Raw genomic sequence first — 17243 nt, forward strand, 5'->3', positions numbered from 1 at the left:
TGTTACAGGTATGCTTCTGCTTACCAAATAATTTATGAGACCGTTAAAAAACAAGCCGTTCGGAGTTTTAATAGTTCTACCTCTCAAAATAAAAGACCACCTTCCTAAAGAGGCTACCTTTTCTGGTCCCGTACTAAGGGAAAGGTTCATACGTTCACTCTTACTTATACCTCTATTTATTACACGACTCGGGAAGTCAGAGGGCCAATAACTAAAATCAACCAATCAAAATGCTCTATTGTCGGTCAATATTCTCTCAGTATTGGACCGGGCACTGTCCCGAATGGTCCCAAATGATACCGCACTTGTGTCCCTTTGAACTTCAGTCGTATAATAAATCTCTTATTAACCAAGCTTGCTCGGGACCGTACTGGAAGAATATCGGCCATCGGTCTTTTTTGTAGGGACCTCGCTGCGCTCGGTCCGTACTGTCAAGACCACGGGCCGATATTCTCCCAATACGGCCCTCGCGCTTGGTTAATAAGATATATATATACAACGGCCATAAAATGAAAAACATCATATTCTGAAGGTAGCGAATTCTGTCTTTCAAACCAGGAGTCACTAGTACACTATACGAGTAGACGTCCACCGCAACTGTGTTCTGTACCTACCCCGGCTCCCTTAGGTAAAGCATATACCAAGATGTTTAACAGTGAACTGCTACTATGACGAGGTGATCAGCCAAGTGACCGGCAAAAGGGGTTCGTTGTGAGGCGCTCTTCTCAGTCCATACATTTCCTGTTCCTTGTACTGAAGAGTTTTCGCTTGTTAAGGATTCAGTATTCGTATTTTTTCCGTTGCTTTATCTTATTCTTGGAGGGGAGTTACATTGTAGTTATTGCCCACTTTCTAATTTAGGAATCTTTGTTGTTATGCACCAAGTTATTGAGGTTACTCAAGCAGTCCAAACATCGTCTTGTTTGGACATTAAAAAACAGTGAAGTCACAGACAAAAAGGCGTGAAAACTTAGAGGATATCCGTCACCGATGACGATAATGATATCTGAGATTTGCACTAAGCACCAATGCATCGATCAATAAAAAACATGGGCTACTTTATCATGTTCCACCGAGAAATGTAGTTTATATTTGCCAGTTTTCGCCGGAGCAGCCTTCTAGACATCTACTTCTCTCCGTCTTCGCTGTTGTCGCCGTCGTTCTCGCCTAACCCAGCAATTTCTTCTTCACTTCCGCCCAAGGCGCGCCAAAAAGCAATGGCCACCTGAAGCCACACAACATATAAGAATATGAATCGCTAAATTTCGATATTGATGATTCAGCATTACGGGCTTTGTAGAGTGCAACCTTAAAATCAGTATGCATATTCTCCATACTGTTCGTAATACATTTTCTAAGTTGGAGAAAAGGAGAATTTAACAATCAAGACCTTCCCCTGGAGACAACGAGTAGTATATATTTACGAGAAAAAACAAATTGACACATCGTTGAGACGCCACGCAGGTTGCATTAGTTGCACCTTACCTTCTCCGCGTAATCCTTTCGTTCGGTAGCTGGAAGAGACGATGCGCGCTCTGTTAAGGAGATTCAAAAGAAAGGTGATTTTCAAGTCTAGTAGTTTTGCAACGCTATAATTAAAAATTTTCAAATTTACCTACCCTTCATGACCGCTAGTTTTTGAAATAATTCCTCAAATGATTCATTGTCGTTTCCATCACTGGCGAGGCAGCTGAGCAATTCGAGATCATCAGTTGGCAGAGGGAAGACTGGGGGAAAATAAATTCTTCGCTTAGAATACTTCATTGGCGCAAGGAATTAAACCAACCCTATCATTCGGCACCAGTTTTGAGACAATCTCTTAAGAAAGTTTTGGTGATAAGGATATCTTCTTTAGTGACCTTTTTAGACCCTTCGTATTTCTACTATCATTATTGGTAACGACGAGCTTTGTGCGGTCCGAAATTTTGAGGTTTAAGGAGCCTTTTCTTTTCTTTACAGCACAGCACGTGCGTTTTTAGTCTCTGTCCTATTACGAGCCGTCCTATACAAATCAACAATGACTTGAATCACCAAATACTACGAAGTGTGAAAAAGGGATCAACAACAGCACATCAGCTACGCACTTGTTTGGTAAACAAAATATGCTCTTCTGAAACGAAGTCTTGCACAGTTAGAGGAAGAAAACACATCCTGCCATTCAAAAATTTTTTAAGGAAAATACAGATCAAAAGTTAATTTTTTTCAATGAAGTTTTCTGTGGCTTCGCCAGGCATTCAGATTGCCACTTTTCGTGGCTTGATTGTGTTGACACCAGGTGCTTCCAATTGAATCCACTCGGATCATTAAGTGTACAAGCAAACCCTCTTTTAACAAACCTGGTGGCCGCTCGGCTGCCGCAGCTTGGTCGCTGTTTAGTTTTTCGTCGTTGTTGAGGACAACATCTGCCTGTTGGTTCTCTTCAGAACTTTTATGACCCCGTGAATTCTCTACAGATAATTGAGAAAAGCAAAAAGACAGTTAAAGCTTTGCCTTTGGCTTGATGAGCCAGCAGGAGAGTTTCTTCTGAGATAATTGCCCCCGAAGGTAAACCATGTGTTGCGCACTACACATTGATCATTACCACTCAAATAAAGAAAAGTTGACTTCTCATTTCTTTTTAATGCAATTTTGGAGCTGAAGATGAACTTTCTTATATTTTTGTGCTTTTGCAACTTGAACATGCGAAACAGATTGGTGTAGGAGTCATTTAATTCTTTACAACCTTACATCAGAGTCTTAGAAGTATATATATTCTACATATATACTTTTCTCTATACTTTTCTTTTGGTACTGACAAGGAGAATTTGTTTAAAAGTCAAAGCTTCTTTGGTTGGCGATCATTTCTTTTATTCTCTTGATCTTAATTGATGATTCAGCAGTATTTATATTTTCAAAACAAAAATTAGTGAAAGAAACCTATGATGTTTTGACGGACATTGTCGGATGTCATTGTCAAGTAGAGGTGTAGCTTTCTTGTTGCAAAAACTAAGTATATTTCTTCTTTCTGACATAGATGTCATATTTTAAAAGAGATATAAGTATATAGACTTCTCTGATCTTGAAAAATTCCCCTTTTCCCTAGATGCTTGCTGTGAAACCATAAAGACTATGAAGGGGTTTCACTGACGTTTCCAGCTGGAAAAACTTTACAAAAAAAACTCTTCTAAACTCTACTAAAACTCTAGGCTAAACTCTACACTAGATGGTCAAACCAGGTGGGCAAATCCATCCTCACAACCAGTCAATTTGCCCAGTGCCCCGCCCTTAATGGAACCCCTGACTATGTCAATTATTTCTTAAATAATTAACACTATTGCATATTCTAAATATGTTACAGCACTCAACCTCGCATTTTCATGTTTGGCCACTCTGCACATTGAAGAGCCTCAACCACTCTATCAATCCCAATCTTCTCTCGAAAGTCATCTACAGTCAATCAGTACAATTGTTAATTTCTTTAGTATGAAGTTCATATTACACAAGTATTTTCAGACTATTTGTAACATTGTACATATATGTCTTTCTTGTCCAAAGAAGTTCTAATTATATGGAAAGGAATTATGTGAATAAAATTCCATGTTCATTTTGGTCACTATTTGAGTATGAACACAGATCCAAATGTCAGGAAAAGTCAAGCTAGCATAGATTTCCTTTCTAACTAGTTCTCAACCAAACAGATTTTGCACCACAGCCTTCTCACTGTTATGTAAAGGGATGATAACATGTCTGGCTCAGAAAGGATACTTTCACCTTACCTTCTTCATCTTCACTTTCTTCTTCTTCAGAAATCATTTCAATGTATTCAAATGAATTATCCAAACACCACTTAACTACCTCTGATTTAGAGATTTCTAAAAATTCAAACACACAGAAAAGGATCAGAGTAATAAGAGTAACTCTGATTGCAAAGGTAGCAAATTTTTACTTTTACATTCTGTAATGAGTTGTTCTCCATGTGAACTTGATCTACATAGTACAGAAGAATTTACTATGTTCATTGACAGAGGTTTTCAGCCTTGAAAACACATTTCAAGTGATTCATTTCTATCTATTTCACTCTGGTAAGAAAATAAAAGAAGAAAATATAGTTGGTGATACTACTAAAGTGATAATTGTGTACCTTCACTGCTGTCTCCTTTACCAGAGTTAAGTAGTAGTAACACAGAGAGGTCCTGTTTCTTAATATATGGCAGCCATGATTTCATATTGTTAAAACTTGATTTCTGAAAAATAAAAATGATATGCACTTACATATCTTTATTTGTATTCCATACTACATAAATAGTATGATTAGGGTGTCAATCAAACACAAAACTCTTACAAACAAACCTATTTGTATTATATAATTTGGATATATCAACAAAGTTGAAGCGGTAAATTGGCCGTCGTCGGAGCAAAGGGCTAACGCTCGAAACGTCAGTTTTTGTAATCGTTACGGTAGCCAATTTACCACTTCAACTTTGTTGATATATCCAAATTATTTCGTTACTCCCACCGATGCAGCCCCAAATAGTTTCTTTCGAAACTATCAGCCTTTATCTATTAGTACTGTCACTATTTAAGAGAGGTGCATTGTGTCCATGTGTACATTTATGCTACAAAAACATAATTATTATCTTTTCCATGAAAATTAATGAGCATGCAAAGCCAACATGTCCATAGATTTGCTATGTCTGATTGTCACATATAAATGGAGCCTCCTTCTTAAATTTCTTGTTAAACTGTTGTTCAAGAGGCAACACTGGAGTTCAAATATGACTAGCTAGTAAAACCATTGACCCTTTCCCTCCTAGAATCTTGTTGGCAATTCTCCCTAGTGTCTGCTATAAATTTCTTGGATCAAATAATAATATCCCCAATTGCTATTTTTCTCTATTTCCATCATTCTTTTTGCTTGATATTGTATTGATATCGTAGTGAGAAATTCTGTCTTGGTCACACTTATTGGAGTTAAGGGGCCAATATTGTCTTAAACAAGCTAAATTTCAAAGCCACTACTACTGGAAAAATAATTATTTACATCCTGAGCTGTAGTTCTACTATACAATAAAGATTAAAACGCAGATATCATCATATGCACTACTAATGACTTACCTCTTTAAGATCAAACGCAATAATGACACTCTGGAAGTTCATGTTGGCAGCAAACTCACATTGAGGAGGGATAGAGCTCACAGAACATGCACAGAGTTGTACATCTGCTGTATAATACTTATTCTCTATTTTCCATTGGTATGCACTCAAAATGCCATTTGATAGCTCTTTTGGAGATGAAACTTCTGTCTTACACATTTCTGTCGAAGGAGGAATGGGATTCTATAAAGTCGAGGATTAATTAAAACGATCGAGAGACAACGTATAAGTAATGAACACATTTCTAGCTACTTCCCTGCAACGAAAGAATTTTTCATATCGAAAGTTTCTCACCACGAATAATGTCTTCAGGGGAAAGAAACGAACTACAGCTGACTACTAGGACTTGGCCAATGTCATCCGCCATGTTGGACTTTCGATTTACATAACAACGAATTAAACAGGTGTATGTGCCGCTGGCTCAATCTTTTGAGCACTGCGTGTTCATTTGAGATATTTACAACATGGTTGCTTGGAGAAGGAGACGCCAAAAGTCAATCTTCCCTGAAATGGCGGTTTTTTGAACTTCATGAGCACTAAAAGCTATCAACTGGTCTGCTAAGTATAAATCGTCACACTTAACATGTTTTCTTTGACAGATATTCAGCCGGGACCGACTGATATCGGAGAAATTCTTGTGAAGGTAAGGAGTTTAAGTTTGTGCTTCTGCCTGCGAAGAAGTTTGTACAGTAGTAGAATGGAAGTCTATGACTTTTAACTTTTTAACGCTCTGTCTTCCCTGTCCTCCTTTTGACTGAACTTATGAATTGATCAGGATCTTGAACTTTACGAGAATCTTAGAATTTACTTGTTTCTGCGGATGATATTATCCGGGTACAGTTGCAAATAAGTTTAGACACAGCTTAAATATTAGCTAGTATTTACCTTTGTACGTTTTCAGACGTTAAGTCTTTTTTCCTCGTTTCGAACCAAGAGATCAACCTTAGGTTTCAGGAGAGCATAAATCAGCAGCTGAATTGCATGGCTTAACTAAATTTTAGACATTCATACTTACCAATTACTAAGCTTAAGAAATCCATTATTTACCATTACGTGCGTTAATAAAAAAACAGCTGAAATGGAAATTTTGGACTCAGGGGAATCGACAAACAGACAAACAAACTTTTTACTTTACTGGTTTTCTCACTGCGAATGTTGTAGTGGTATTTTTGCTTAAAGCTTGTCCATGGTAATGTAGATGTGTTACACTGTTTGATAGTGAACGGACTACATACATGTATATGTAGCTTTACGTGTAAATTTATTTGTTGTACAGCACTTAATAGTATTGATAGTAGAGAAACAAATGGCTAAGAATGTTGTTAAGTTCAATTTCTCTCCTAAAAAATTCCTTGTATGTAGGATCTTGACTTCAGTTATTGGTAGGAAAAATCTGAGTGCCCATTTGTACTCAGTCTGATTGCTCATTTTTTACTGGTAACCCCTTACCATATTTGGGTAACATGGGGCATTATAGCAATGAAGAAGAAATGTATGATGCACGATCCTCGCAGTAGATAGCGCTATTTATGCAATAGCAAAAATCAGACCTGAAAAATATCAGGCCTGTACGGGACTCGAACCACTGACCTCTGCAATACTAGTGCAGCGCTCTACCAATTGAGCTAACAAGCCAACTGGGAGCAGGCCGTTAAGTTGATTCGTAATAAACCCGTGAAAGTGATAAATCAGATACAATGAATATACGAAGTTCATATATATTTTTTTTTTTCATATATGAACTTCATATATTCATTGTATCTAATGAAGAAGAACTTCACCAGGATGGACCTATTGGTCAAATGTGAATAATGATATACAAGGGTAAAGATACCAATATTTACTCAATTTATTTCAAAATTATACTGATCAAAACATCAATTCAAGCAGTGTATCTGTGGTGTTTAAATGAGGGCCGGGTTAACGTTGTTCAAGTGAGGTAACCTTTGTTCTCTTTCTAATTGGAGGTTGACTTAGGATTGAATTACTGTAGCATCTTATTTCTCCCTATAATAACACACCTGAATCACACATTAAGATCATGAAAATATAGGAAACAATCCCATCTAATTCTAAGAAGTTCTTGATTGTTAAACAAATTCTCTTTGTCAGCACTTTATGAAATGTCTGAAGAACAATTATAGAGAATATGCATGTGCACTACTAGGGTCAATAGAGCTTTTTACCGTTGGTAACATAACAAGGGTTGTGTATGTCTCAACTTCTGATTTTCTCTAAACATTGCTTCTTAGGTGCAAGATGATCTGCGACACCTTAAAGAGCAAATTATTTCGCAAGGAGTCTCTACTGAAATTATTGACCTCAGAACACTTGAGAGCGCTATTGAAAGAACTGAACAAAGTGTCAAGGTAAGTTTGATGGCTGCTGTAGTTGTTGTTTCTCTATATTTTAGCTTTTTAATCTTTTTGTTTTAATATTACATGCACTTTAGTCTCAGTAAATGCATTTGATGAGCTCTGGTTGCCTGATTTACTTGAACATTGTGTGCATGATTTTGTACATGCAGGTGTGTGTACTGATGTGTGGCAATTGCTTATTTTGCATGTGCAGTGGGTGGGAATCCCACACACATCAAATGCATGTTATGCAGGGATAGTCACAAAGGCTACTCTACACTTATGTGGAGTCTTTGGATAATTTACTTTTTTCTGCAATCATTTTGCATTATCCAGTTAAATATAAAAGGATGTTAAAATTACTATTTTTTGATGCACCAGGATAAAGCTGAGCAGATCATCCACTCCACCAATAACCAAGTGTTAACTTTACCATCACTTGAAGGACCAGTGACTGGTTCAACAAAAAGCAAGCAACAAGAGGCTGTAGGGTATGTCTTTTGACAGTTATAGTAACAGTTAATGCTCTCTTTAGATGAACATGTATTATGAGTATTGAACAATATTGCTCAGTACTTGTAAGATTGAATACAAAATTGTTTTTATGTTTTGAGAAAGCTTAACGTTATCCACTTTATTATCCTAAAAATTTAGGAGGCAGTGGATAACAGAATCTATTGATTCTTCATCCCATTCTATATTATTTTATTTATTATTCAATTATCTTTTTCAATAAAGGAATCAACGTATGGTAGCATTTAAGAGAAACTCTTCACCACATAAAACAAGGTTAGTCTGATTGTAATCTGATCAAACTATGTCAAGTCAATACATTAGCACCCTTTCCATCTAATAATGTTTTTGTTAGACAATGATGTTTGCCTAGCATTATAAACTGTATCTAGTACACGTACATTGATTTATAGGATAATGGTATAAAATTTCATCTCTTTGTAATTCCAGTTTCAGGAGTCTCTTAGAGCCAATAGCAATTGCAAAAGAAGGGAACAAACCAGGACCCAATGCCCCTGCTCCTGGGAAACAGGTACATACACAAACCCACCTTTTGATGGCTTGTCTGTTGAAAATTAATGAACCCAGCCTGTAACTTTTAACTGTATTGAGCATTGTTACATTTTTAGGAATTTGGAGTAGTGTCAAATCTTAGTAACACAGAAATCTATCTTACATAGTTACATACAGGTACATTTACTTAGTATAATGATGTGAAAGACCAATTTTGTTGGAAAATCACCATGCACCGTTCTGCAGAGAATTTTCTCTGATTTTGAAATGTAACATGGAAACAAAATAGTCAAGTAATTCCCAGTACATTTATTTAAGCTGCAAGTGCTTGAAAATTATCAGACAATCCTGAATTATTCAAATTCATACTGTGATGCATCATCAATATTTGTGATAATTTTAATAATTTGTTTTTCAGGCTAGAGATCTTAGAAATTTAAAAATCCTCAGTAATCCAGCTCATCCAGAAGCAAGAAACATCTTAAGTGAAAGATATGGTATTGCTCTTCCATACATTGTGGACAAACATGAACAACCAGCGCAGGTTTGTTAATTGAAGTGGTAGGCAGTTCAAGCTTTTTGTTCTTATCAATTGATAACTGCTAATTTTCTTTGTGGTATTTTCCATTACATATTCCATATTTGACACACAGGGCATCAACTAACTTAGTGTCATTGACATTGTTACCACATTTTGATGTCTTCTTCTGTGATCTATGAACAAACCCACGGCAACATGGAATTGATTTGTTTTGCAATGAAAAAGCAAAACAAATGTTAATATATAGTGACAATCATCTATGCCCCACTCCTTCAATAGATCAGACTGTATCTTTCAGTTTAGTATTTAAATCTTAACATACATGCTGAGGGTCCTAATTTAATTAATGGTCAGGTAGACTGTATGTATATGGATTTTATTGAAACCCTTTCTGTATATGGAGGAGGAGTAGTATCTGATAAATATATTTTACCAGTCTGACTACTTTAATTGTAAGAATGATTTTTTTTTGGACACATTCCAGGTTCTTGGCACAGTTGTCACAGGCTCAACTGTTGAACCAATCAGCACTCTACCAAGAGCTAATAGATTGGACCCCTCTGTAAGTCAAATATCTCTGCAATATTATCTGTCTGGAAGTACAACATGCTTTGGACACAGTAGTAATGGGGACATATTTGGGCTCTTTTAGAAACCGTAAAACAGTAGAAAATATTAATCCAAAACCACAAAAGTACAAAACCACAAAAAATTCATTAAAACCAATAACCACATGCAAAACTACAGTCAAAACTAAGCAACACTAATCAAATGGATGCAGTGGTGACAAGGGATGCATACAGAGATTCATGCCTATTCAAGATCATCAATTGGAGGTGCATAACCACATCGGATAGTATTTTTGACAAAAACTGAAAACCGTGCAAATCCTGAAAACTGAAAAATCCACAAACTGCAGTAAACACCAAAATTGAAAAACTGAAGTTTTCTTGCACATTAAAACACTAAAATTTTAGTCTAGTAACTGGGAGTACCACAGCATCTTGTTTGAACTGATTGCTACACTTATATCCCTGTTCTACATGTACAATGGACTTTAATTCTCTCAAATGTCTTCTTTTTGTGGCTCTTAATTTTTTTATTTAATTATAATATTATAATTTGTTACTTTATCATGCTAACTGAAAGATTAGAATTTAGTTGCTTGCATGATTCCACTTTTTGTACATGCATGCAGCTAAAAAAATTGTGCTGAGCTAAACTTTTCATTTGTTGTGTTAATTGTACTCCTTATTGTAAACTAAAGAACCTTAAGCAAATCTGCCTCACTCCCAACATAATTATTGCTTTATACACCGAATGCAAATATGGCGTCCAATTTGAATTGCCGTTGTTCTGGACTGACTAGCCTCGTCTTCACGTGGAAACACAAAAGGATTATTACATGTGTGAGAGGCTATAGTCAGTCGAGAACAATGGCAATTCAAATTGGATGCCATATTTACATTTGGTGTATAGCTTTGTTGATTATAGTACCGGTAGCACCCAGTAAGTGTTAGACTTGCATGGAGACATGCAGTTGAACTTTGTTGAAGCTTTATTGTGAAAATAACAGTTCACCTGCAACTGGATTACAGTGTTGTTCATTTAAAATTTGTCTTGCATTTGTGGGTGTACATATTTAACAATTATTCCACGAGCGTGCTTTGGATATGAGGTGATAGATAGCCAACGAGGCGCGTAGCGCCAAGTTGGCTGTAATCATCTCATATCCAACAAGCGCAAGTGGAATAATTGTTTTATTGAAAACAACGACCCCAAGATACTAGACAAATCTTCTCAACTTTATTTTGTAAGAAGAAACTGGATGTTACAATGTACAGATATTAGATTATGGTATATTGGCTCATATACCATAATGGCTAAGCCAATAAAATTAGTCTTGAATTGCATTATCCAATGATCTAGTTTTTAATAAATTTAAATATACCAATTTAATTATATGATTTGTTGTGCTTTTGGTTTAGCTTACTCCTCCTCCAATTACAGAAGAAGATGCACAAAAGGGAATTCTGAGCCTAATAGAGCGTGGGCTGATACCAGTAAGTATGTTCAGATACGTGTTGGATTTGTACAATCCATAATGTAAATACTAATTCATATTTTGTCCTAAATTGTTCACTGTGTCTATCTGCACTTTCTGCATTGAAATCTTAATTACATGGACTACCGTGTATCAGTCGAGAAATTTGGACTTAATAGAATTTTCTTTGGGTGGCAGAATGTTCATGAATATAAATGATGATTGAAGGCTTAACAAATATGATAGGGGAAACCTAGTGAGTACATTATACTCATCATGGAACCCTTAAACAATGCAGTTATGATACAGCAGGAATTCTTGGGCCATTCATTATTTGTAATTTGTCCACATTTACTAGAAACTATAAGCAAAGTAATCAATAAATATATACAGTAACTGTTTTATGTACATGTGTAACTGTACAACAAAGATTTTAAAATTCATTTGTAATCTGTAATCCCTGTAAGTATGACAGTAACTCTGACTTGTAACATCAAGCTACAATTCAATTGCTTATTGATAAACTACTCTGAGTAATTGCATTACATGTTATAGTCATACACTGTATGTTATGTAGGCTAAACTGATTACAGTGATTTTTTTAAAACATGTTTTAAATCTTTTGAGTGGCTAACTCTGGCAAATTGTTTCCCTGGACAGCCTGCAGCAGAACTCACTCTCCAGCCATCACCTGTTAAACATCATCAGGCTCCTGTGAGTTTTACTGATTCTTTGATCTGTTGAGTTACACCAGAACACCAGTATGCATATTCTCCATACTGTTCTCCATACATTTACTATAGTTCTGACAAGGAGAATTTGTTTAACGATCAAGAGCTTTTTTTATTTGTTGGTTATTCCCTTTATTGTAAATCTTGTGATCTAAATGTTTGATTCAGGGATAGTAATGTAAAGAGAAATTAGATTCCAGTGACACTCCTAGGAGTCAAAGGGTTCAATATATGTTTCTGATAAAAGTGCCTTCACTAATACATCGAGCGATATGTTATATTTGTTTTCCATGTTCTCTCCTATTTACGTACAAACAGTTACTGACCAGAGGGCTTTTTGAATTGAAGTTAACAGCAAAGTGCTGCACATTTTAGTTATTATCTACTGTACATCTTAAAGACATTAATGTCAGAGTTTTTCTTGAAGTCCTTTGTGGTATTTGGCACTGATTGGCTGATAACTATGTTGATTACCACAGCACACAAAGTTACTATTTTTTTTTTAACTGAATACAGCTCCATAAAGCCCGGCAACAATTCTCAAGGAATACTGTGCCTCCTCCAAAGGATTTTGTTGGAGGTATGTAAATCTCAATCAGATTCTCTCAAGGAAGAATAACTGGTCCACTCTCTGATAGTTTTAACTGTAAGAAATATTTATTTTTGATTCTTTTTCCAGAAGTATATGGTAATTCACTCCGACCAGTAACCCCTCTCATCTCTGGTTTTAATTGGTTTCAGTGCCCCCCTGTCCCCTCCTTTGTGATTAATTTTATTCTCTGGATATTGTGGTTTGTACAGTAAGCCTTCCCCCTCTTCCTTTGGGATTTCTAGCACCTTGACTCACAGAGGGTATGGATATTTCTTTGAATCACACAATGCACACACTTTTTCTCTAAACTTGTAATGTACATGTAAATTAATGATGTATGGCTCACAACTTTCTGACTCTAGTCTTGACCCAGAGGTCTGGTACGTTTTTAATACTACAATAAACAATGTATATGTTTTATACTAGACAAGTCATGTAACATACTTGGTAAAATATTTTACTGATCAGCATAATTATGATGATGCCATTTATCATAAATTATTTGAAAGGGAACTGGTTAATACTGTTCTCATTATACAGTGTACCTTGAATTTTATTACATGTACCTCATTGTAAATGTTGCTTTTCAAAATGATTGTCTTTTATCCTTGCAGTTGGGGGCTACAACCTCACAGTTGTTAAGGTATGAGTACAAACTATAAATGTTAGATAATGAGTAGATGACAAATGAAACAAATTTATGTATGTTGTTTTTCTTATTGGGGAGTTTTAAAGCTTCAGTAGAGAGTGCCTGAAGAATTTGGCAATCACCTTCTTTCAGAAATCATTGAACAAGAGATTTCATCAGAAAATTGTGATGAACTAAGTAACTAAGTATATATTAATTATCAGGTACTGGTTGAGGCTGGTAGATTATAATTTGCTCTCTAGTTGAGGGCGCCTGGGGTAACAGGGGTGGGAGGGGTTTGAGGGAGAGGGGAGTAGAAAGATGTGAGGAAGAAACTTAGTGGGTGTGGGAAGTGGATGAGAGAGATGCAAACATCTGTTAACCATCAATCTTTGATCATCAAGGTATATGTATCAGAGGCAGGGGAATAGGTTGCTGTGAGCAGCCAGGATAATATTAGTCCCCTGTATGTTTTACCCACCCCCTCCTCCCTCCCATCCAAAACTGTAATAACATTACCAGGAGACAAAACTATTGGTTGACAACTACAATATTATCCAATAATGCATATTTAATATTATATATTTATTTGATTTTAAATTTAATCTTGATGATAATCTTTTAATGACAGTTGCTAACCTTTCTACCTTGAACAGGAGGTGGGTAACTTTAGACTTGCTTTTTTGCTTGACAGATGGATCCGGCAGTAGTGCAAACAGCTCAACAGGCCTCCACTGGTGAAAAGAAAGGGAGAATTAAATCTCCAACAGAACCACAACAACCTGCTCCTGCCATGGTATGTACATGTACATGTACCAACAACCATCGATCATGTGTAATAATTGCAGATGAAAGGTTGTTACTGACTCCATGGAAAACTCATTTGTAATGGTAATAAAACTGAGTGGACTAACAATCAGGGAGTAATCATGCATGTGATTTCATATTGGCTGAGTGCACAGTGCAAGGCTGGTTTGAAATTACAAGCACAATTACCCTTGAGTTGTACAACAGGAGGTCTAAAATACCAGTTATTTGTGTCAATAACCAAATAGGAGAAACTCATGTAATGTAAGGGGTCATTACAATGCCTCTCACTGATACATGTTTGTTTTTAATATGGACCTCTAACCCTGCTCACTCGAGAAGTTTTCTTCATTTTGATTGGCTAGCATTGGCTAGCATTGGCCAGGTAATTGATGGCTAAAGGCACCTAATTTTCATCGGCTGCCTAACTGTCTGATTAAAAAATGTTTGTAATTAGACGGGTGTGTTGAAATCAGAAAGTTTGGGCTTCAAACAAGTAATTAAGTTACAAATAAGGGCTGTTGAAAACCAGGCTTGATTCAAATTAAAGAGGAATGAATCAATGTCTTTTATTATATAATATATATAGGGCTGGACTCAAAATGCCAAAATGAAACCTCTTCCATTAAAAGCCATAGAGGGACCTCACATGGTAAGAAAATGATAGAATAAACATGAAATCGTTGTGATTCTTAATGTTAACAGGGAATCTGGGAATTGGTGGATGTGCAGTTAATAAGGTTGAGAAGGGGTCAGAAAGGATGGTTTCTTTCTCCTATGCCCAATGTTTGGGCACCAAATAAAATGACTAGGGACAGGCCAGGAGGCTCAGCCTCATCAAGAAACCATCCTGTATGTACAAATGTAAAACAGGCTTTACACTGACAGGATGGATAGAGATAATAAAGTATCTTAACGTTAGCCTGTTCTTGGCATTTAGTTAGTAAAATAGAGTTAAACAGTAAAAGGTGCAACAGTAAACCAAAAACGGGGAAGCCAACCAGATTCGAACTTAGCATGTTTTTTCACTTTCTGCTTCTTTAGAACCTCTTTATATCATGCTTCATTTACTAACTAAATACTTAGAACAGGCCATCTAAGGCTTAGCTTGCAGGTAGCTCTTTTTGTCATTTTTCAATTACTTTATATAACATGTTGCAAAGTAGTGAAAATCTTATTGATATGTGCATGTCATTGTTTGCTTGAAAATGAGAATTGTAACTACAACTGTGTATATTATGTTATAGATGGGTTTTTTTTTTCGTGTTGTTACCACATGTCCCAATGGGGACTAAGATTATTGATTAATTTGTGTTATCTACATGTGTATTTTGTATATTAAGGCTATTCAAGTATGCCCAGTGATTTTTAAAGATAATGTATGTTCTACATTACATGTTCTCTTTATTGTCTGTCAGATCTCTGTTCCTGTATCTACACCAGCAAATGAACTGAAAAATGTTCACAAGTTTGTGATTCAGAATGGCAAGACGAGAGTTACTTCACAGGTGTGAAGGAGCTTCTACAATCGCTTGTTTTTGTTTTTTGTTTGTTTGTTTGTTTGCTTGTTTGTTTTTATGGTAGAGGTCATTTATCAGTCGACTGCTTCTTTAGTGGACTTAGTCTGTGATTCTGCTAACGTGTCATTCAGATCCGCTGTACAGTCCATTGTATGGGCTACCTGTGAGGCAGGCTACCTGTGAGGCAGGCTACCTGTGCAGTACTCAGCCTAAGTTTTCAACAAAACATTGCGCTCAGTTTCATACCTGACTAGCTCTCGCATAGCGGTCCCTAATCTGGTCTGAGCCTGCTGGTGATGTTATCCATCAACTCATGTTTCAAACATTTCTCCCGCAATGACCATGCATGGCAAAAACTGGCACTGTGACCCCGTAGAATAATTATTTACAAAGCCCAGTACCAAGTTGGAAAACAAATCTGGACGCCACGTCCTCTCCAGGAAATTCCCAATCGCGCGTAGCTTTTTGAATTTTCTCCAAACTTTTTAAGTGCCTGGAAACTTGATGCTGCCTGGAAAAGGGAATAAACCTTTGCCGGCTGTAATGTTCCGAACCATGAAATCCAGGCTTAAAAATACCTAGCTTTGCCAGCAACGTGTTTTTATAATTAAATGGACAGGTTACCATTATTTTTTGTGCAGAATATTTCATTTCTCCCGTTGGATTTTACTGATTTGAGTACATATTTAGAGTACCCTGAATTTGACGCGAGTTTTTCTATTTCGTTGATATTAATAGGATTATTTGGACTTCAAACAGCATTATTGTCTGTCTTGGGGAAGGTGAGTCCATTCTGTTTCCTTTAGCCAACTCACCGTTAGAATGCTTTCGATGTAGTGTCGGAAATCTATAACCAAAAATGTCCGAACTGCTAATCAGAATTGGGAATAGGAAATGGTAATGGGAAATGGAAATGGGAAATGTGAATAGGAATTAAGCAGTTGACATTCTACGAAGTGGCTTCTCTTGTCCACTGTTTCCTGGTCCATCGGAATTCGGAGTTTTGGTTTTTGCGAAGGGGAAGGACCATTAAAAGAAAGTATTCCGAGCAAGGACGAGAACCAACGCCAGTCTCGATTTGTTTTAGTTATAGGTTTGACTTGGACGTTGGGATGAAGTTTTTTAAATCAGTTGTAGAGTAGAGCTAAGCAAAACCCACAATACAGTTGACTTTCAGAGATGATTGCTTTACATTTAAATGAATTACGAGAAATCTTTGTTCGAGACACTAGTAGAAGTCGCACAGTTTTTAAAAGTTGTTTTGGGATAATCGCATGCATAACCAATGCTGCAAGGAAGTTGCTCTTTTACATCAAGCTACAAAGACATGTATCATTTTTTTACGCGTTAATCGGTACTTTGTGAACTTTTAGTTTTTGATTCAAACAAGTCCCATCATCAGCAGTTCGTGCTATTAACTGCTGTCTTAACACTTAACTCCCAAGATATGATTGTTTGATAAATTCTCCCCTCTAACTTCTACACATTACCTTGTACATTAGTTACAAGAATTTGGTGTTAGATCGCTTTAACAACTACCTGAGAGATAAGTTTGAGTATTCTCATGGCCTGTTTGATGGATAATGTGGGGCTATTTATAAGGAGAGGATACTTGTTATCACTTCTGGGAATTAAAGAGTTCAACAGTGTATGCGTTATGCTTTGTTTAAGCAGGCTTTATTATCGAAAATCGCTCATCGCTCAAGTACGCCTTTTTCTAGTGATCAAGTGCTCTTAGTAGATTTCAATTACATGTCACTGTTTATCATTATTTTTCAGCATACTGACTTTAATTCTGAAGCTGGAAGAGCTTCTCACCAATTATTGCGTCCCGATTGCCTTCATTGAAGGGGACAGGTGAGAA

General features: G+C 36.4%; 2 protein-coding genes across 5 annotated transcripts in view; one reads left to right on the forward strand and one right to left on the reverse strand.

Annotated features, from left to right (window-relative positions):
• The window catches only part of LOC148732718 (alpha- and gamma-adaptin-binding protein p34-like), a 19832-nt gene that overhangs the window by 62 nt on the left and 2527 nt on the right, over nucleotides 1-17243 (reverse strand). The window contains exons 1-9 of one of the 3 annotated variants that reach the window (XM_088755975.1): nucleotides 5428-5535; nucleotides 5095-5294; nucleotides 4121-4223; nucleotides 3756-3851; nucleotides 3346-3426; nucleotides 2337-2447; nucleotides 1620-1727; nucleotides 1486-1535; nucleotides 1-1225 (exon numbers count right to left, since the gene is read on the reverse strand). The exon at nucleotides 1-1225 is cut by the window's left edge and continues 62 nt beyond it. In XM_088755975.1, the coding sequence (XP_088612101.1) occupies nucleotides 1127-1225; nucleotides 1486-1535; nucleotides 1620-1727; nucleotides 2337-2447; nucleotides 3346-3426; nucleotides 3756-3851; nucleotides 4121-4223; nucleotides 5095-5294; nucleotides 5428-5500 (921 nt within the window). In that variant the 5' untranslated portion in view covers nucleotides 5501-5535 and the 3' untranslated portion in view covers nucleotides 1-1126. Of the gene's footprint in view, nucleotides 1226-1485; nucleotides 1536-1619; nucleotides 1728-2336; nucleotides 2448-3345; nucleotides 3427-3755; nucleotides 3852-4120; nucleotides 4224-5094; nucleotides 5317-5427; nucleotides 5536-13699; nucleotides 13787-17243 lie in introns of those variants that run through there. The other 2 variants (XM_088755976.1, XM_088755977.1) reach the window with 2 other exon arrangements.
• The window catches only part of LOC111344035 (IQ domain-containing protein H), a 22639-nt gene continuing 10981 nt past the window's right edge, over nucleotides 5586-17243 (forward strand). Inside the window, exons 1-16 of one of the 2 annotated variants that reach the window (XM_088755964.1) lie at nucleotides 5586-5776; nucleotides 7386-7502; nucleotides 7872-7981; nucleotides 8229-8279; nucleotides 8454-8535; nucleotides 8935-9060; nucleotides 9542-9619; nucleotides 11046-11120; nucleotides 11762-11815; nucleotides 12349-12412; nucleotides 13039-13067; nucleotides 13747-13848; nucleotides 14449-14511; nucleotides 15278-15367; nucleotides 16118-16161; nucleotides 17159-17236. In XM_088755964.1, coding sequence (XP_088612090.1) covers nucleotides 5717-5776; nucleotides 7386-7502; nucleotides 7872-7981; nucleotides 8229-8279; nucleotides 8454-8535; nucleotides 8935-9060; nucleotides 9542-9619; nucleotides 11046-11120; nucleotides 11762-11815; nucleotides 12349-12412; nucleotides 13039-13067; nucleotides 13747-13848; nucleotides 14449-14511; nucleotides 15278-15367; nucleotides 16118-16161; nucleotides 17159-17236 — 1223 coding nt within the window. In that variant the 5' untranslated portion in view covers nucleotides 5586-5716. The remainder of the gene's footprint in view (nucleotides 5777-7385; nucleotides 7503-7871; nucleotides 7982-8228; nucleotides 8280-8453; nucleotides 8536-8934; nucleotides 9061-9541; nucleotides 9620-11045; nucleotides 11121-11761; nucleotides 11816-12348; nucleotides 12413-13038; nucleotides 13068-13746; nucleotides 13849-14448; nucleotides 14512-15277; nucleotides 15368-16117; nucleotides 16162-17158; nucleotides 17237-17243) is intronic. The other variant, XM_088755963.1, reaches the window with a different exon arrangement.

This window comes from Stylophora pistillata, chromosome 4, assembly GCF_964205215.1.
Source record: "Stylophora pistillata chromosome 4, jaStyPist1.2, whole genome shotgun sequence".
Classification (NCBI taxonomy): Eukaryota; Metazoa; Cnidaria; class Anthozoa; order Scleractinia; family Pocilloporidae; genus Stylophora; species Stylophora pistillata.